At 40.8% G+C, this 21,280-nt stretch overlaps 1 protein-coding gene and 1 long non-coding RNA gene across 4 annotated transcripts; both read right to left on the bottom strand.

Moving 5' to 3' along the window:
* Positions 1-3,489: 3,489 nt before the first annotated feature.
* LOC106608620 (uncharacterized) lies at positions 3,490-10,109 on the bottom strand. Of its 3 annotated transcripts, none has more exons than XR_014392878.1 (7): positions 10,039-10,109; positions 6,142-8,151; positions 5,822-5,982; positions 5,512-5,744; positions 4,875-5,003; positions 4,676-4,776; positions 3,490-4,400 (listed from the first exon to the last, which is right to left on the bottom strand). It is a non-coding gene; the product is annotated as an uncharacterized LOC106608620 (long non-coding RNA). The 3 variants fall into 3 exon arrangements; XR_014392879.1 differs by lacking the exon at positions 10,039-10,109 and adding an exon at positions 9,674-9,956; XR_014392880.1 differs by lacking the exon at positions 4,875-5,003.
* Positions 10,110-12,752: 2,643 nt separating this feature from the next.
* Positions 12,753-18,874, bottom strand: LOC145880001 (uncharacterized). The gene is made up of 7 exons (XM_082977413.1): positions 18,769-18,874; positions 15,153-17,163; positions 14,837-14,997; positions 14,527-14,759; positions 13,815-13,944; positions 13,564-13,661; positions 12,753-13,474 (listed from the first exon to the last, which is right to left on the bottom strand). The coding sequence occupies exons 2-7, from the start codon at positions 16,468-16,470 to the stop codon at positions 13,336-13,338; spliced, it is 2,079 nt and encodes a 692-aa protein (XP_082833539.1). The 5' UTR covers positions 16,471-17,163; positions 18,769-18,874; the 3' UTR covers positions 12,753-13,335.
* Between the last annotated feature and the right edge of the window lie 2,406 nt (positions 18,875-21,280).

Genomic DNA, 21,280 nt, shown 5'->3' with positions numbered 1-21,280 from the left:
CAGTGTAGTTCCTGGTGTGTAAGTGTAACCAGTGTTATGTCCCTTTCTCTACCATCCTATATATTGTTCCATAGTTCCTGGTGTGTAAGTGTAACCGGTGTTATGTCCCTTTCTCTACCATCCTATATATTGTTCCATAGTTCCTGGTGTGTAAGTGTAACCAGTGTTATGTCCCTTTCTCTACCATCCTATATATTGTTCCATAGTTCCTGGTGTGTAAGTGTAACCAGTGTTATGTCCCTTTCTCTACCATCCTATATATTGTTCCATAGTTCCTGGTGTGTAAGTGTAACCGGTGTTATGTCCCTTTCTCTACCATCCTATATATTGTTCCATAGTTCCTGGTGTGTAAGTGTAACCGGTGTTATGTCCCTTTCTCTACCATCCTATATATTGTTCCATAGTTCCTGGTGTGTAAGTGTAACCGGTGTTGCAACACTCACTATAGAGTTCCTAACTACCTCTGGACGCAACTTCAGCACAAAAACTGTTTCAACATGACAATGCCCCCATGCACAAAGCAAGGTCCATACAGAAATGGTTTGTCGAGATTGGTATGGAAGATCTTGACTGGCCTGCACAGAGCCCTGACCTCAACCCCATCGAACACCTTTGGGATGAATTGGAACGCCAACTGCGAGCCAGGTCTAATCGCCTAACGTCAGTGCCCAACATCACTAATGCTCTTGTGGCTGAATGAAAGCAAGTCCCCGCAGCAATGTTCCAACATCTAGTGGAAAGCTTTCCCAGAAGAGTGGAGGCTGTTACAGCAGCAAAGGGGGGACCAACACCATATTAATGCCCATGATTTTGGAATGAGATGTTCGACAAGCCTGTGTCCACATACTTTTGGTCATGTAGTGTAGTTCACCTGGAGAGAGGAGGAAGAGATAGAGGGAGATAAATAGGGGTGGATGGAGTGGAAAGGGATGGAAGTGAAAGAGTGGGAGAGTCACAGATGCAAAAAAGCCTGGCTTGAAGGCTGAACTGGTAAAGCTTCAGATAAGCCTTGTCCATCATCATTGTGATAAAGTGACAAGAGTTTTAAGAATATGAATGGTATGGCCAACAACAGCGCAACTTACCTGATTGCGTTTTTCTGGTGGCAAAGACGGATCTCCATCCTGAAACACAACACACATTTAAGAACTGATAGAAATGAATAAAATGCAAACATTTACTGCAAGGTGATTTAGGCTTGCTTTTTAGATCATGCTAACAGGGGTCCCATTGTTTTGCACTCAATAATACTAATGCTAAGCTCTAGCAAATCAAATAAAAAACATTCATGGGTCACTGACTTTCCAGGTCCTTAGACCCTTTTTATATATCCATAAAACAAAGTCAAATTCGTCATTTGGACGAACTATCACTTTAAGGCAAAACGTCGCAGAAAAGGAGTACTAAATTCAAATATAAATCCTTTAGGCAGACTCACAATGAGCTCTCTGTATTTCTTCTTGAGTCCATGGTGGTGTTCTCGCAGCTGGTTGGCCATTAGCTTGTACTGGTCTCTCTCCTGTTGACAGGTGTCCAGCTCTTTGGACAGGATCAGTAGGGCCTCCTTACCCTCCAGCTTACGCTTCAACACCAGGAACTATGGAACAATATATAGGATGGTAGAGAAAGGGACATAACACTGGTTACACTTACACACCAGGAACTACACTGCCTATAGAAAGCCTACACCCCCTTGAACTTTTTTCCACCTTTTGCTGCCTTAAAAATACTTCTAAAGAGGGATCAAATAAAAATAAATCCTACAGATCTAGATAAAATAATCCACATTTTCAAAGTGAAAGAAAGATATTTTCCAAATTGAGAAAAAACAACAACTGAAATATCATAATTGGATAAGTCTCCACCACCCTGAGTTAATACTTGATGGAAGCACCTTTGGCAGCCATTACAGCTGTGAATCATTTTCATTAAGATTCTACCTACTTTTCACAACATACTGTCGATTGTTTTGGATGGACCAGGTGCTAGACTACCAATCGCGTTGTGTTAAAATACGTTGTGCAGGGTATAGGACCATGCCTCAGGACTACCTGGCCTGATGACTCCTTGCTGACCCCAGTCCACCTGGCCGTGTTGCTGCTCCAGTTTCAACTGTTCTGCCTGCGGCTGTGGAACCCTGACCTGTTCACCGGACGTGCTACCTGTCCCAGACCTGCTGTTTTCAACTCTCTAGAGACAGCAGGAGCGGTAGAGATACTCTGAATGATCGGCTATGAAAAGCCAACTGACATTTACTCCTGAGGTGCTGACCTGTTGCACCCTCGACAACCACTGTGTTTATTATTATTTGACCCTGCTGGTCATCTAGACACATTTGAACATCTTGGCCATGTACTGTTATAATCTCCACCATGCACAGCCAGAAGAGGACAGGCCACCCCTCATAGCCTGGTTCCTCTCTAGGTTTCTTCTTAGGTTCTGGCCTTTCTAGGGAGTTTTTCCTAGACACCGTGCTTCTACACCTGCATTGCTTGCTGTTTGGGGTTTTAGACTGGGTTTCTGTACAGCACTTTGTGACATCAGCTGATGTAAGAAGGGCTTTATAAATACATTTGATTGATATATGCACACAAACAACCCTAGAATCCATACACGTGGCTTCATAATCGTAACAAAAGATGTATCTTGAGACTTTAATTTCTCCTTCCATATGGCAACCGTAGTTCTATTCGCTAATCATCACTGATGGCTCACGCCACCGATTGTCACAGGGTTTTTGCAGCGCACTCACCTCGCTGACCAGGCTTTGCCAATCACTTTCACTCCTTTTCAAACTATTCATATTTTCTTGGCGTCTTCCCGACACGCAGATGTCACGGTTTTTCCTGCGTTAATCGGTTAAGGCTACAACTGTGTTCAGCAAGGTGAATTGAGATTCTCCTCCGCTGGCTGCTATGTTTAGGTCTAACGTCAGCGGTTGTTGGTGGGCAGGGATGTCAGAGGGTGGACATGTTCACAATAATAAATGATATTTTATCCTAGGTGTATTGAGAGAGGTGCTCGGGGACTTTTCATGTTTGATTCAAGTAGCTTAAATAAACAGTGAGCAGAGAACGAACAGTTTCTCAAAGAGAATATGAGGAGGTCCTTTTAAAGGTATTTGATTTACTTTTGCCTTTGGGGTTGCTCTTGAGGCAAAAGTGGTCCCCTATATGGTCAGAAATATTGCCTAGAAATGACCTAATTTGACAGAAAAGGGCGCATGAGTTATGTTGTATAATATGTTATACGAACCATACAGGCAACTCTCAAGCCTAAATTAAGGCGAGGGCTTCTTGTGGGCAACTTACATTGTGTTCACTCCAACACTTATCCCTCTTCTTTCCCTCCAGGTTTCCATTATGTTCAGGCAGCCCCCTCAAGCCTGACATGGAGCTTAAATAGTTAATTGCATTGAACTCTGCAGGGAGACCAAGCATTGACCACTGGAATATCAAGTGAAAGCATAGAGTTCAGACAGACAGACTGTCAATTCAATTTCTTTATAGGAATGAATGAATAGTATAACCAGCTTTTAATAAAACAACCATGGCTGTTACGTTACAGTAACATTTTCTGCTATGATCAGGACAAAAACAAGGGCAGAACGTTCTGTCAACCAAACCGTTGCAGCGTGTCATTTACCCAAAATAACCATACAATTTCAATAGGCGGGATTACGTTGGGAATTATGCAACATTTTAACAGTCATTTTTGAAGAAAGCATTTAATGGCTCCAGCGTCAAGCATTCTTTTACATGAACAATCATACAGTTGTGACCAAATACCCTAGTAGGCAACAGTTAACAGTGTTCCTCCATAAAATCTCCCACTCAGAATGCATGACAATCACTAGGCCTGCTTACAACTGCAGGCTAAAATAGAATAATGGTTAGCAAACCCTTTTCATACACTGCTGGCCTATGTGCCATATAATATATTTTTTTGTGACAATCTAATAGAAAGTATTCCTGAAAATATTATACTAAAATCAACAGTTTTCCTTCAAAACATTGTGTCAAATTTGCACTAATCTATTTACTCCAACGAATGGGAAATATAAATATACTGAATTTCAACATCATCTTCCAAATGAAAAAGTCTGTGTTTACACAGGCAGCCCAATTCTGATATTTTTGGTCTTTTGACCAATCAGATCAGCTCTATTGCCAATAATTGGGCAAAAAAATCAGAATTGGACTGTCTGTGTAAACACATATATGTCAGCATCATGAGCTTAGTTCCTCTGCATTAAAAAACATCTCAGATCAGGTCGTCTTGTATTCCAGTTCTGTTTCTTGGCAAACTTGTAAACGCATCCAAAGAGATCAGGAAATGTTGTCACCAGATCTTTGCAAACACAGCAGGCCGCATCTGCATCCTTATCCGCAACCTTAGTGCTGCAGAAAGACAGAAAATACAAAAGCCATTTTCTATGATGTCAGTGAAGATGCTCAGCGTTGGGCAGTTTCAACATACTGTAACATCAATTGCAGAGGCAGATTTGATTAACAGAAATCAGAGGAAATCTTGATATCTAACTTGATATCTGGTATGTCATGTTAGGACTTGAAATGAGTACAATATCTATTAAATTCCCCCAATTGATTGAAATGTAAAGCAATTTGAAATTTAGATCAGTACCACTAACACTACTTCTGGTATTTTGACTTACTAGTGTGCATCAAGGTTGCGTATGAAGCGCAGTAACCCCAATGTGTTCTCAGTGTAGGCCTTCTTTTTACCTTCCAGCTTCTGGATCAACAAAGGGGGCAGCTGTGAAGACAAAGAATTGCTGTATGCGTTAATATTGCTTTACACTCTCATAAATGGCTTGTGGTGGTAAGTAGTGAATAAAATGTTGTCTGGCTAACCTTGGATTTCCACTGATAGAAGGATCTCTTCTCAACACCTTGGTCTAGAGCTTGAACGAGCTCTTGGTCAGCATTACCATGGTTCTCTGCCTCATCCTGATTCCCAATTTTTTCAAGTAATCCAATCTCCTGATCGAACAGTGTACATGAATACATTTGAAACGAATTATAGGGGAAGTTATGTCCATGTTGTAATTGTCATCTCAGTCTCATGCTAATCAGTTTAAGAATGGCACTGCCTCATAATTCTCCCCATCCCTTGTTGTCAAGCCTCAAGTGATGCAAATAGGTGTAAGTCTCTGGCAAAGGTGACTATGTAAGGTAAGAATTTCAAGCCATGGATAATGCAAATCTTGCATGATGATAAATCATAGGGCGTCCACAAACGTTATAGAAAGCTAACTACCTTTACACTTGGTTTTTAATTTGTTTAACATATTACATTTGCTTTAATGCCTTAATACGTTTGAATAATATGAATTATTGTAATTATGCACGTAGAGTATTATAATTCTGTCACCATGTCAATCTTGTAACTGTAACTAGAATTGAGTTTTATCTCCATGTTCATTATTACCTATTATACAGGGTGCCATACTAACAAACAACTTTTCAAGTGACAAATAAGGATTTTCACCTCTGTGGTTTCCAGAAGAGGGGATGATTCAGGGTCTCCTCCACTGTAGGTCTCTCATCAGGGTCTTCATTGATCATCCACTCAATGAGGTCTTTTATCACCTCGTCTGCCACATGTTCTAGTGTGTAAGTCCCCTTGATTATGTTTCCATTCTGTTCAAGTTCATCACCAAGTGGATCTTCAAAGGGGTGGTGTCCACCAGAAAGAATGTAGTATACCAACATCCCAGCCACCTGAAATTACAACAATCATTCAGTCCATCGCTCTACAAACAGGAAATGTTCTGTATTCTATCTTCACGTTGCTCAACCTGTATATCAGAGCTCCTCTTATATCCAGAGCCTTGTTTGTCTAACGTCTCCTTTGCCATCCAGCATTTTGTTCCTGCAGGGATTGTGTATAGAGTTGTTTGTTCCACTGTCAATCTGCAACTTATGCCAAAATCTGCCAATTTTGCATTTCCATTGATATCTGTAAAGGATAAACAATATCATGCTTTTCATAAGTATAGATACTAGAAAATGACTTTAAGACACTGCATATGGATTTTTAATCCATAATGATGAAAGCCATGTTTTAGATTTAGTGGGAGTGAAAGGCTTAACTGTGCAATACTATAGTATCTCTCACCTATCAAAACATTCTGAGGTTTGATATCCCGATGAAGGACTTTGGTAGTTGGACAATGAATGACACTTAAACTGCGGAGCACCTCTTGAGTGATTTTCATCAGGGCATGAGTGTCGTCCTTGGACAGGTGTGTATTAATGTATTCATCCAGAGTGTATTCACAGAGCTGAAGAGCAAGATAACCAAAAAAACTGTCTTCTGCAAAGTCCATGTATCTCACAATACAGGTACTGTCAAGCTCTGGAAGACGTAAAAATCCTTCCTCATTCTTGAGAAACTGATAGTTTGACCTGATCATTCTCTTTATGGCTACTTCAGTGCCATCATCCCTCAGGCCCAAGAAGACCTCAGTTCCATCACTTCCCTTTGCTATGCGGAAGTAATTATCAGCATATATTAGAGTGAGGTTTCCTACTTTATAAACTTTACTTTCATCCATGCTGGCAAGCTTCTCTAACTGTGTCTCCCACCGCTTGCTGACTTTGTGCCATTTGCGCTGTAATGATGACATGTCAGTGATGGGTTGGATCGGCTTCACACTAGAACACTCATCAAGGCCAGATTCCTCAACAGCAGTAGATGAAGTATTGAAGGATAAACATGTTTTATTTTCTTGTGCGTCTGTCTCTTGTTTTGGTATGTCTTTCTTTTTTGCCTTTCTCTTCTTCTTCTTCTTCTTCTTCTTGGTTTCTGACAAATTACTGTCTTTTGAATCTTCACTTGCTGACTTGGAGACTGAATGTTGTCTGTTTAAGGACCTGTTTAGAGCTCTCAGCTTTGCTTTCAGGTTTTCATCCCTTCCCCAGATAAGTAGTTCGTCAGGTACCGGAGTCAGTCCCAGAGAGCTGATGTAACCAGGAACACAACTAAATGTGGAAAGATCTGCTAGCAAGGCATAGGCATACATCTTCAAATCAGATGAATAACCCTCCTTCTGTGTGCACGGGACAATGTGCTTGCATATTTTCTCAAGGTCAGAGTTGCTCCAACAATCCTTGTCTTTTGTCTTCTGTGTGATGCCAGAGAGCGTACCAATGATCGGTGGCATGAGATAATCTTCTGTTTTACAGGAAAGCAGTTTCACTAACTCAGGAATTAGGGTAAGTGACAACTCATTAGGCATTTCCTTCATGGCACAAACAACTCTATCTAAGGATTTCAATGCACCTGCCCTAAATTTCAGAGGAAATGTAGACAGACGTCTGCTTACATCTTTAACATAGTAATCTAGTTTACTGGAGTCGTTCAACCATGTAATGGCTGTCTGGGGGAATTTTTCTGCACCTGGACCTTCAATGTTAAAGCACATGTCAATCATAGTGAGATGGGTTTGGGGGTTCACCTGTAGAAGGTTCTGGCCAAAGCGGCTGAACACTTCTGTTGGGGATGTTTGTTTTACTGCTTCCACAAAATTAAAAAAAAGCTTGATTTTGGAAAATAACTCACTCTCTTTAGCAAAGTTTTCAATTATTGTGGCCAAATTCTGATCAATTGCAGGATGGATGCCATGATTTAGCCACAATACTGCTCCAGATTTGAACAACTTCTTCACAACATCCTCCCTGTCATGTGCTAATTGAATTGGAAAGAACTTTGGTTTTACAGGTAGGCCTATGTCTACTAGACCATCTGGATCTGCCTTTACTTCCAGTAATGTTGTCACTATATTCACTGGAACTTTATGCCGTCCAGCATAATGCAGCGGTGCTAAATATCTCCTTGATGGTTTGTTGGGGTCAGCACCTTTTCCCAGAAGAAATGTACAAATCTCCTGATTTGCAAATGCAACAGCAGCAATTAAAGGTGTTAATTCATCTTGTAACTCAACACAAGGGTACAATGCATTGATGTCCTTTCCTCTAATCAGTTTCTTCAGCCTCTCCAGATTATTATTAATAATGCACTTTATAATAGGATCTGTTGACTCTGAGATAACCAGTTTGGCCAGGAGTTCTTGAAAATCAATCTGGTGTTCCATAATTCCTGACGATGTCATCTACACAGGGATATCTGAGGAAGAAAAGGAAGGTGGTGAGTATAGTTTAACCTTTTAATGAAATAAAACAAATTATAGTAGGCCTAACTTTATATGTAATCTACACTTATACTGAACAAAAATATAAACGCAACAATTTTAAATGGGCCTCAGGATCTTGTCACAGTATCTCAGTGTATTCAAATTGCAATCAATAAAATGCAATTGTTTGTTGTCTGTAGCTTATGCATGCCGATACCATAACCCCACCGCCACCATGGGGCACTCTGTTCAAAGTTGACATCAGTAAACCACTCGGCCACACGACGCCATACACGTGGTCTGCGGTTGTGAGACCTTATGGTAGAGAACTTAACATTCAATTCTCTGGCAACAGCTCTGGTGGACATTCCTGCAGTCACCATATCAATCGCATGCTCCCTCAAAACTTGAGACATCTGTGGCATTGTGTTGTTTGACAAAACTGCACATTTTAGAGTTACCTTTTATTGTCACCAGCACAAGGTGCACATGTGTATTAATCATGCTGTTTAATCAGCTTCTTGATATGCCACACCTTTCAGGTGGATGGATTGTCTTGGCAAAGGAAAAATATTCACTAAGAGGGATGTAAAACATTGAGAGAAATAAGCTTTTTGTGTGTATGGAACATTTCTGGGATATTTTATTTCAACTCATGAAACCAACACTTTATGTGTTGCGTTTCTATAACCCAAAGGGGTTTTATTGCTTGATTCATATATGGCATCCTAAAAGGTTCTTTATGAATTGAGTGGTTTAGCCCTGAATGTTGATTGGCTGACAGTCGTGGTATATCAGACCTATACCACAGGTATGACAAAACATTTATTTTTACTGCTCTAATTACATTGGTAACCAGTTGATAATAGCAATAAGGCACCTCTGGGGTTTGTAGTATATGTCCAATATACCACGGCTAAGGGCTGTGTCCAGGCACTCCGCGTTGAGTCGCGCTTAAGAACAGCCCTTAGCCGTGGTATATTGGCCATATACCACACCCCCTCAGGCCTTATTGCTTAATTATAAACTGGTTGGTTCGAGCACTGAATGCTGATTGGATGACAGCTGTGGTATATCAGACCCTATACCACAGGTATGACAAAACATTTATTTTTACTGCTCTAATTACATTGGTAACCAGTTTATAATAGCAATAAGGCACCTCTGGGGTTTGTGGTATATGTCCAATATACCACGGCTAAGGGCTGTATCCAGGTCGTGAAAGAACAGGCTTTAGCTGTGGTATATTGGCCATATACCAGGTTATAAATATAGAATCCTTTTGTAGGCTATATAAAGAGTGTACTGTACAGTAAAATCTGCCCCAGTGGACGTGTCAATACCCATAAAAACACTGAAATGGTTCTAATGCTTTTCCCGAATTACATTTTTCACATTGTGAATTTTACAAAAAAATCGTTTAGTGTAGGATTACCTTGGCGTGACGTTTTGATAGCCGTGTATTCGCCTCAATTTACTCAAACATTTGCAATGTTAATTATCAATAAAAGTTACCTTGTCCGAGAGAGAGATTTGTGCGGTTATCCAAATGTCATGCAACGGTAAGCCTACACGAAACTCAGACCTGGGATTTTAGAACTAACGTTACTTCATAATAAAATGGCAGAATTCATGGTGAAAAAACATGTTATGACTGGACTGTGGTACTGAATAAAACATGCAGTTTGACAGCTCTGGTGCACACCAACTAAAGGTGTGGTCGTTTACCTGACTAAAGTACGATTGAGAGACTTTTGGAAAAGCTAATTTTAATAGTTTCCAATGGGGAGGATTTGTAGTCTCCACTAAAATAACTCGGAAAGAGTAACATTCACTGGACTGTACAAAAAGCCTCAAAAATCTATTTAAAAAGTACATACCTCTAAGAGTTCTTAAGAGAAAAGTGGAAGTGAACAGTGCCCGCTCTACTGATGCGGAAGAAACATCGGCCATGTTCGAGAGCATCAATACAACTGCAGGCGACTGTCGACTGACTGATCTACAAATCACCTTGCATCATAAGTAACGACTCATTATTATTTGCTAAAAAGTCAGTCAGTCACAATGTACCCATGATACATTTTGCTTTTGACTCTTGAACACATACATGGTTGGAAGGCTCATTTGAAAAAAGCTGTATCCCTTCTAGCCATGACCCTCGAACACGGCCATTAACTGTTCTTCCTGAAATCAGAGTGGAAGAACAGATAGAACAATGAGACAGACATTTCACCGGATGTAAAAATATGAAGCATCCGCTTGGCGTTTCCACTCACTACCAAATATTGTAGTAAGAAGCCCAGTGGCCGGCAGTGGGAGAAGATGGGTTTTGGCCGACATTATGCAAATTTTCTCATCGATTATTTTAGGGGTTTTATTTCAGTACAGTTTTCTGTTCCCAAAACTATAATAATGTTATGAACAAGGTGGACTACGTTTTGTAGACTTTAACCTTTGCTAAGGTTGTAAAAAATTGCGTTTGGAAGGAATGCAAAGGCGAATTGAGTTATTGCACACGTGAACTCTGAGTAAGCGTTCCTAACGGAAATATGCAGATATATGCCAAAACGGGCTAATAGGATCCCGCAAGATCGTGCTTGACTCTTTTATTTTATTTAACTAGGCAAATCAGTTAAGAACAAATTCTTATTTTCAATGACGGCCTAAGGAACAGTGGAACGCAACAAAAACTGCCTTGTTCAAGGGCAGAACAACAGATTTTTACCTTGTCAGCTCTGGGATTCGATCTTGCAACCTTTCGGTTACTGGCCCAACACTCTAACCACTAGGCTACCTTCCACCTCATTGTTTTTTCTGGCCATTGTTACTCATTTGTTCCCTTTGGAAACAGCCTGTGGTCTATCTTATAAACAGTATTTAGAGAAAGAGGCGAAGCCCAAAAGCAGAGCTTGTAAACCCAGAGGTGAGACTTTCGGGGATGCTTGCGAAGGCGGCTAGAAGCATCCTCCTTTGATCTGTGTGCATGTGGGTGGAGTCGGTTTTTGGCGGAGCAGCAGACTCTTTTTGTTGCGTTCCACCCAGAGAGGAAGTCCACCTTGTGTCGTGGGTATCCACTAGGGGGCCATGGGAGGAGTCGGGGCACTCTTTTTGGATCGAGCACCCTTCCATTCTCATCGATGGGCCTGCAGTGGAGCAGGTTGAGAGCTTCAAGTTCCTTGGTGTCCACATCACCAACAAACTAACATGGTCCAAGCACACCATGACAGTCGTGAATCGGGCACGACAAAACCTATTCCCCCTCAGGAGACTGAAAAGATTTGGCATGGGTCCTCAGATCCTCAAAAGGCTCTACAGCTGCACCATCGAGAGCATCCAGACTGGTTGCATCACTGCCTGGTATGGCAACTACTCGGCCTCCGACCGCAAGGCACTACAGAGGGGAGTGCGAACGGCCCAGTACATCACTGGGGCCAAGCTTCCTGCCATCCAGGACCTCTATACTAGGCGGTGTCAGAGGAAGGCCCTAAAAATCGTCAAAGACTCCAGCCACAATAGTCATAGATTATTCTCTCTCCTACCACACGGCAAGCCGTACCGGAGCGCCAAGTCTAGGTCCAAGAGGCTTCTAAACAGCTTCTACCCCCAAGCCATAAAACTCCTGAACATCTAGTCAAATGGCTACCCAGACTATTCACATTTTCTCCCCCCTTCCCTCTCCACACCACTGCCACTCTCTGTTATCTATGCATAGTCACTTTAATTAACTCTACCTACATGTACATACTACCTCATCTAACCGGTGCTCCCGCACATTGACTCTGTACCGGCACCCCCCTGTATATATTGTTATTTTTTTACTGATGCTCTTTAATTACTTATGACTTTTATCTCTTATTCTTATCCATATTTTTTTTAAACTTCACTGTCGGTTAGGGGCTCGTCAATAAGCATTTCACTGTAAGGTAATACCTGTTGTATTCAGCGCATGTGACTAATAAAATTGGATTTGATACTATCACCTGAATTGATCCACATCAGCTTGGTTGGCAAAGTACTTTTCCTCATGTTTTGGTGGATCATAACTTGATCCAGACGAACCAAAAAGCCCTACTGCTACCACCACTGTTTCATTGTTCTGTAAAGAGATCTCAAATATACTTGCATACAACGTAAGAGTTGTTGGACCCCAGATAATGGGGATCCCAATAAACAAATAAAATTAAAGTCTGTTAGTCTGTGCAGTTGTTTGATAAAAATAACATGTTTCTAATATATAAGACGGCGCAACATATTAAGTTCCCGACATAGCATGTCGACCACATTCACCTGAATGGTGTGATTGGTATGATTTCCACCTTTTAATGAGGTGATTGTCATCTCATCGGGTGGGATAAGGGACCACCTGGTGTCACAGGTGACAGAAGGTCTACTACCCTGTCAGAATTCCTGATGACTCTGAAGTCTGTTTTTTATTGTGGTTGATCTGGTGCTGGATGTGTGGCTGCTTGTGGCTTTATACCAGAAAGAGGACAATGTTTTGTTCCTGCTGCATGCTAGTTTGTTTACTCTACACCAGCAGCTGTTGCAGGTGGGAGGGAATGTCTGGGTGTGTCAAAAAAAAGACAATTCTATATTGTTCTTTGAAAGCCTTTATTATATTGAGAGAGATGCATTAACATTTTATTGTGGTGTTCGATTAATATAAAACTGTTGATGATCATCACCACATGTGTAACCTTCACAGTTCTATCCACAAGAGGGGGTCACAGCTCCTCCATTGTATTTCTCAATTCAGTGATATCAATTGTTTCAATGCACTCTTGGGCAGACTTCATTTTCATATCAAGCAAAACACAGATTTAAAAAAACATGTCAATACTTTGATCCAGACATCCCTGATAAATCTCATACAGATCATTTATATTATTACACATCCTGTATACCTTAAGTGAAGACAGTAAAAAAGTTATCACTACCTTTTATCAAAACTTTGTGTGTACTGTATTTTTGTATGAACTCCCATAATATGTAGGCTATAACCATGTAAGATCATTATTTGTAAAAAATCATATGGATATTAGGTCTATCAGTGAAAATATAGAATATAAAATGTCCTTGAGACAGTTAAAATCATTGGCTCTACCTACACAAAGTCAAAAGTATTACAATAGTTGATATTTCATCAGTTCAAATGCCAGACAGTTTACATTTCAGAATCATGAGCTTAGATCTCTCTGAAACATGTTTTTCAGACCAGGCCTCGAATTCCAGCCCTGTTTCTTGGCCAACATGTAGACGCATCCAAAGAGATCAGGGAACATTTTCATCAGGTCAACAGATTCTAAATCCTTAGCACTGCAGAAGGAGAAACAAAACACTCAGCCACCTTCAATGGTAAGAGACTGAAAACTGTTAGTACTGGGAAAAACATTAGTCTTACTTACTAGTGCTCATGGAGGTTGCGTATGAAGCGTAGTAACCCCAACATGTTCTCAGGGTAGGGCTTTTTGCCATCCATCTTTTTCATCAAAGCAGAGGGCAGCTGTGAACACAAAACAATCTGTAAATTGTGTAGCCTCTGAGCTTTCTACACTCTGCCAGGGGAGAGGGTACTCCCACTCTTTTGCGTTAGTGTATACATGTTTTAATATACACGTACAGGTATATACATTTAATAAAATGACATCTGCTTCACCTTGGATTTCCACTGACAGAAGGTTCTCTCCACAGCACTTTGTTTCAGAGCTTCTAGAAGTTTTGGGTCAGCATCGCTATACTTCCCAACCTCCTTCTCATTCCCAATTCTTCTCAAGTACTCAACTCTCCTGAAAGACAACAATGTGCAGTAGAAAATGTCTAGTCATACATTCATGTACTTTGTGTACTCATAGTTTAATGTATATACTTCAGCATTGTCTCTTATTTTGCCCAAGCTAAAGCATCCTATGCATCTGAATAATATTAACTCATTATTTTCATTATGCATGCACAGTTTTATCATTGTGTTATAATTGTGTCACTGTGTCAATCATTCTGTCACAATTACTGGAATACTGATCACAAAATGTTTTGTCCTTACCTCCTTATGTTTAGCTTTAGTTTGTGTGTTAAATGCAATGTATGAAATGTGGTGTGATATCCCTCCTAAATAGCTCGGGCTAATGTTCCTATCGACCCAGTAAGGCCAGCAGGCTAGTCTCTTTATTGGTTGTAACTTATGAAAGTTGTATTGTCAATTTGTTTTGTTATTTAAATGCCACTTTAAATGTGTACATGACACTGCAACAAAATTTCCCCATGGGGACAAAAAGTCAGTAAAGTTCATTATTATTATTTTCATTATTACCCATTATACAGGGTGCCATACTAACAAACACATTTTTCAAGTGACAAAAAAGGATTTTCACCTCTGTGGTTTCCAGAAGAGGGGATGATTCAGGGTCTCCTCCACTGTAGGTCTCTCATCAGGGTCTTCATTGATCATCCACTCAATGAGGTCTTTTATCACCTCGTCTGCCACATGTTCTAGTGTGTAAGTCCCCTTGATTATGTTTCCATTCTGTTCAAGTTCATCACCAAGTGGATCTTCAAAGGGGTGGTGTCCACCAGAAACAATGTAGTATACCAACATCCCAGCCACCTGAAATTACAACAATCATTCAGTCCATCGCTCTACAAACAGGAAATGTTCTGTTTTCTATCTTCACGTTGCTCAACCTGTATATCAGAGCTCCTCTTATATCCAGAGCCTTGTTTGTCTAACGTCTCCTTTGCCATCCAGCATTTTGTTCCTGCAGGGATTGTGTATAGAGTTGTTTGTTCCACTGTCAATCTGCAACTTATGCCAAAATCTGCCAATTTTGCATTTCCATTGATATCTGTAAAGGATAAACAATATCATGCTTTTCATAAGTATAGATACTAGAAAATGACTAAGACACTGCATATGAATTTTTAATCCATAATGATGAAAGCCATGTTTTAGATTTAGTGGGAGTGAAAGGCTTAACTGTGCAATACTATAGTATCTCACCTATCAAAACATTCTGAGGTTTGATATCCCGATGAAGGACTTTGGTAGTTGGACAATGAATGACACTTAAACTGCGGAGCACCTCTTGAGTGATTTTCATCAGGGCATGAGTGTCGTCCTTGGACAGGTGTGTATTAATGTATTCATCCAGAGTGTATTCACAGAGCTGAAGAGCAAGATAACCAAAAAAACTGTCTTCTGCAAAGTCCATGTATCTCACAATAAAGGTACTGTCAAGCTCTGGAAGACGTAAAAATCCTTCCTCATTCTTGAGAAACTGATAGTTTGACCTGATCATTCTCTTTATGGCTACTTCAGTGCCATCATCCCTCAGGCCCAAGAAGACCTCAGTTCCATCACTTCCCTTTGCTATGCGGAAGTAATTATCATCATATATTAGAGTGAGGTTTCCTACTTTATAAACTTTACTTTCATCCATGCTGGCAAGCTTCTCTAACTGTGTCTCCCACCGCTTGCTGACTTTGTGCCATTTGCGCTGTAATAGTGACGTGTCAATGGTGGGGTGGATCGGCTTCACACTAGAACATTCATCAAGGCCAGATTCCTCAACAGGAGTAGATGAAGTATTGAAGACTAAACATGTTTTATTTTCTTGTGCGTCTGTCTCTTGTTTTGGTATGTCTTTCTTTTTTGCCTTTCTCTTCTTCTTCTTCTTCTTCTTCTTGGTTTCTGACAAATTACTGTCTTTTGAATCTTCACTTGCTGACTTGGAGACTGAATGTTGTCTTTTTAAGGACCTGTTTAGACCTCTCAGCTTTGCTTTCAGGTTTTCATCCCTTCCCCAGATAAGTAGTTCGTCAGGTACCGGAGTCAGTCCCAGAGAGCTGATGTAACCAGGAACACAACTAAATGTGGAAAGATCTGCTAGCAAGGCATAGGCATACATCTTCAAATCAGATGAATAACCCTCCTTCTGTGTGCACGGGACAATGTGCTTGCATATTTTCTCAAGGTCAGAGTTGCTCCAACAATCCTTGTCTTTTGTCTTCTGTGTGATGCCAGAGAGCGTACCAATGATCGGTGGCATGAGATAATCTTCTGTTTTACAGGAAAGCAGTTTCACTAACTCAGGAATTAGGGTAAGTGACAACTCATTAGGCATTTCCTTCATGGCACAAACAACTCTATCTAAGGATTTCAATGCACCTGCCCTAAATTTCAGAGGAAATGTAGACAGACGTCTGCTTACATCTTTAACATAGTAATCTAGTTTACTGGAGTCGTTCAACCATGTAATGGCTGTCTGGGGGAATTTTTCTGCACCTGGACCTTCAATGTTAAAGCACATGTCAATCATAGTGAGATGGGTTTGGGGGTTCACCTGTAGAAGGTTCTGGCCAAAGCGGCTGAACACTTCTGTTGGGGATGTTTGTTTTACTGCTTCCACAAAATTAAAAAAAAAGCTTGATTTTGGAAAATAACTCACTCTCTTTAGCAAAGTTTTCAATTATTGTGGCCAAATTCTGATCAATTGCAGGATGGATGCCATGATTTAGCCACAATACTGCTCCAGATTTGAACAACTTCTTCACAACATCCTCCCTGTCATGTGCTAATTGAATTGGAAAGAACTTTGGTTTTACAGGTAGGCCTATGTCTACTAGACCATCTGGATCTGCCTTTACTTCCAGTAATGTTGTCACTATATTCACTGGAACTTTATGCCGTCCAGCATAATGCAGCGGTGCTAAATATCTCCTTGATGGTTTGTTGGGGTCAGCACCTTTTCCCAGAAGAAATGTACAAATCTCCTGATTTGCAAATGCAACAGCAGTAATTAAAGGTGTTAATTCATCTTGTAACTCAACACAAGGGTACAATGCATTGATGTCCTTTCCTCTAATCAGTTTCTTCAGCCTCTCCAGATTATTATTAATAATGCACTTTATAATAGGATCTGTTGACTCTGAGATAACCAGTTTGGCCAGGAGTTCTTGAAAATCAATCTGGTGTTCCATAATTCCTGACGATGTCATCTACACAGGGATATCTGAGGAAGAAAAGCAAGGTGGTGAGTATAGTTTAACCTTTTAATGAAATAAAACAAATTATAGTAGGCCTAACTTTATATGTAATCTACACTTATACTGAACAAAAATATAAACGCAACAATTTTAAATGGGCCTCAGGATCTTGTCACAGTATCTCAGTGCATTCAAATTGCCATCAATAAAATGCAATTGTTTGTTGTCTGTAGCTTATGCATGCCGATACCATAACCCCACTGCCACCATGGGGCACTCTGTTCAAAGTTGACATCAGTAAACCACTCGGCCACACGACGCCATACACGTGGTCTGCGGTTGTGAGACCTTATGGTAGAGAACTTAACATTCAATTCTCTGGCAACAGCTCTGGTGGACATTCCTGCAGTCACCATATCAATCGCACGCTCCCTCAAAACTTGAGACATCTGTGGCATTGTGTTGTTTGACAAAACTGCACATTTTAGAGTTACCTTTTATTGTCACCAGCACAAGGTGCACATGTGTATTAATCATGCTGTTTAATCAGCTTCTTGATATGCCACACCTTTCAGGTGGATGGATTGTCTTGGCAAAGGAAAAATATTCACTAAGAGGGATGTAAAACATTGAGAGAAATAAGCTTTTTGTGTGTATGGAACATTTCTGGGATATTTTATTTCAACTCATGAAACCAACACTTTATGTGTTGCGTTTCTATAACCCAAAGGGGTTTTATTGCTTGATTCATATATGGCATCCTAAAAGGTTCTTTATGAATTGAGTGGTTTGACCCTGAATGTTGATTGGCTGACAGTCGTGGTATATCAGACCTATACCACAGGTATGACAAAACATTTATTTGTACTGCTCTAATTACATTGGTAACCAGTTGATAATAGCAATAAGGCACCTCTGGGGTTTGTAGTATATGTCCAATATACCACGGCTAAGGGCTGTATGCAGGTCGTGAAAGAACAGGCTTTAGCTGTGGTATATTGGCCATATACCAGGTTATAAATATAGAATCCTTTTGTAGGCTATATAAAGAGTGTACTGTACAGTAAAATCTGCCCCAGTGGACGTGTCAATACCCATAAAAACACTGAAATGGTTCTAATGCTTTTCCCGAATTACATTTTTCACATTGTGAATTTTACAAAAAAATCGTTTAGTGTAGGATTACCTTGGCGTGACGTTTTGATAGCCGTGTATTCGCCTCAATTTACTCAAACATTTGCAATGTTAATTATCAATAAAAGTTACCTTGTCCGAGAGAGAGATTTGTGCGGTTATCCAAATGTCATGCAACGGTAAGCCTACACGAAACTCAGACCTGGGATTTTAGAACTAACGTTACTTCATAATAAAATGGCAGAATTCATGGTGAAAAAACATGTTATGACTGGACTGTGGTACTGAATAAAACATGCAGTTTGACAGCTCTGGTGCACACCAACTAAAGGTGTGGTCGTTTACCTGACTAAAGTACGATTGAGAGACTTTTGGAAAAGCTAATTTTAATAGTTTCCAATGGGGAGGATTTGTAGTCTCCACTAAAATAACTCGGAAAGAGTAACATTCACTGGACTGTACAAAAAGCCTCAAAAATCTATTTAAAAAGTACATACCTCTAAGAGTTCTTAAGAGAAAAGTGGAAGTGAACAGTGCCCGCTCTACTGATGCGGAAGAAACATCGGCCGTGTTCGAGAGCATCAAAACAACTGCAGGCGACTGTCGACTGACTGATCTACAAATCACCTTGCATCATAAGTAACGACTCATTATTATTTGCTAAAAAGTCAGTCAGTCACAATGTACCCATGATACATTTTGCTTTTGACTCTTGAACACATACATGGTTGGAAGGCTCATTTGAAAAAAGCTGTATCCCTTCCAGCCATGACCCTCGAACACGGCCATTAACTGTTCTTCCTGAAATCAGAGTGGAAGAACAGATAGAACAATGAGACAGATATTTCACCGGATGTAAAAATATGAAGCATCCGCTTGGCGTTTCCACTCACTACCAAATATTGTAGTAAGAAGCCCAGTGGCCGGCAGTGGGAGAAGATGGGTTTTGGCCGACATTATGCAAATTTTCTCATCGATTATTTTAGGGGTTTTATTTCAGTACAGTTTTCTGTTCCCAAAACTATAATAATGTTATAAACAAGGTGGACTACGTTTTGTAGACTTTAACCTTTGCTAAGGTTGTAAAAAATTGCGTTTGGAAGGAATGCAAAGGCGAATTGAGTTATTGCACACGTGAACTCTGAGTAAGCGTTCCTAACGGAAATATGCAGATATATGCCAAAACGGGCTAATAGGATCCCGCAAGATCGTGCTTGACTCTTTTATTTTATTTAACTAGGCAAATCAGTTAAGAACAAATTCTTATTTTCAATGACGGCCTAAGGAACAGTGGAACGCAACAAAAACTGCCTTGTTCAAGGGCAGAACACCAGATTTTTACCTTGTCAGCTCTGGGATTTGATCTTGCAACCTTTCGGTTACTGGCCCAACACTCTAACCACTAGGCTACCTTCCACCTCATTGTTTTTTCTGGCCACTGTTACTCATTTGTTCCCTTTGGAAACAGCCTGTGGTCTATCTTATAAAAAGTATTTAGAGAAAGAGGCGAAGCCCGAAAGCAGAGCTTGTAAACCCAGAGGTGAGACTTTCGGGGATGCTTGCGAAGGCGGCTAGAAGCATCCTCCTTTGATCTGTGTGCATGTGGGTGGAGTCGGTTTTTGGCGGAGCAGCAGACTCTTTTTGTTGCGTTCCACCCAGAGAGGAAGTCCACCTTGTGTCGTGGGTATCCACTAGGGGGCCATGGGAGGAGTCGGGGCACTCTTTTTGGATCGAGCACCCTTCCATTCTCATCGATGGGCCTGCAGTGGAGCAGGTTGAGAGCTTCAAGTTCCTTGGTGTCCACATCACCAACAAACTAACATGGTCCAAGCACACCATGACAGTCGTGAATCGGGCACGACAAAACCTATTCCCCCTCAGGAGACTGAAAAGATTTGGCATGGGTCCTCAGATCCTCAAAAGGCTCTACAGCTGCACCATCGAGAGCATCCAGACTGGTTGCATCACTGCCTGGTATGGCAACTACTCGGCCTCCGACCGCAAGGCACTACAGAGGGGAGTGCGAACGGCCCAGTACATCACTGGGGCCAAGCTTCCTGCCATCCAGGACCTCTATACTAGGCGGTGTCAGAGGAAGGCCCTAAAAATCGTCAAAGACTCCAGCCACAATAGTCATAGATTATTCTCTCTGCTACCACATGGCAAGCGGTACCGGAGCGCCAAGTCTAGGTCCAAGAGGCTTCTAAACAGCTTCTACCCCCAAGCCATAAGACTCCTGAACATCTAGTCAAATGGCTACCCAGACTATTCACATTTTCTCCCCCCTTCCCTCTCCACACCACTGCCACTCTCTGTTATCTATGCATAGTCACTTTAATTAACTCTACCTACATGTACATACTACCTCATCTAACCGGTGCTCCCGCACATTGACTCTGTACCGGCACCCCCCTGTATATATTGTTATTTTTTTACTGATGCTCTTTAATTACTTATGACTTTTATCTCTTATTCTTATCCATATTTTTTTTTTACTTCACTGTCGGTTAGGGGCTCGTCAATAAGCATTTCACTGTAAGGTAATACCTGTTGTATTCAGCGCATGTGACTAATAAAATTGGATTTGATACTATCACCTGAATTGATCCACATCAGCTTGGTTTGCAAAGTACTTTTCCTCATGTTTTGGTGGATCATAACTTGATCCAGACGAACCAAAAAGCCCTACTGCTACCACCACTGTTTCATTGTTCTGTAAAGAGATCTCAAATATACTTGCATACAACGTAAGAGTTGTTGGACCCCAGATAATGGGGATCCCAATAAACAAATAAAATTAAAGTCTGTTAGTCTGTGCAGTTGTTTGATAAAAATAACATGTTTCTAATATATAAGACGGCGCAACATATTAAGTTCCCGACATAGCATGTCGACCACATTCACCTGAATGGTGTGATTGGTATGATTTCCACCTTTTAATGAGGTGATTGTCATCTCATCGGGTGGGATAAGGGACCACCTGGTGTCACAGGTGACAGAAGGTCTACT

The sequence above is a fragment of the Salmo salar genome, chromosome 07, assembly GCF_965601325.2.
Source record: "Salmo salar chromosome 07, fSalSal1, whole genome shotgun sequence".
NCBI classification, from domain to species: Eukaryota; Metazoa; Chordata; class Actinopteri; order Salmoniformes; family Salmonidae; genus Salmo; species Salmo salar.
This window is presented reverse-complemented; position numbering and strand designations above follow the sequence as displayed.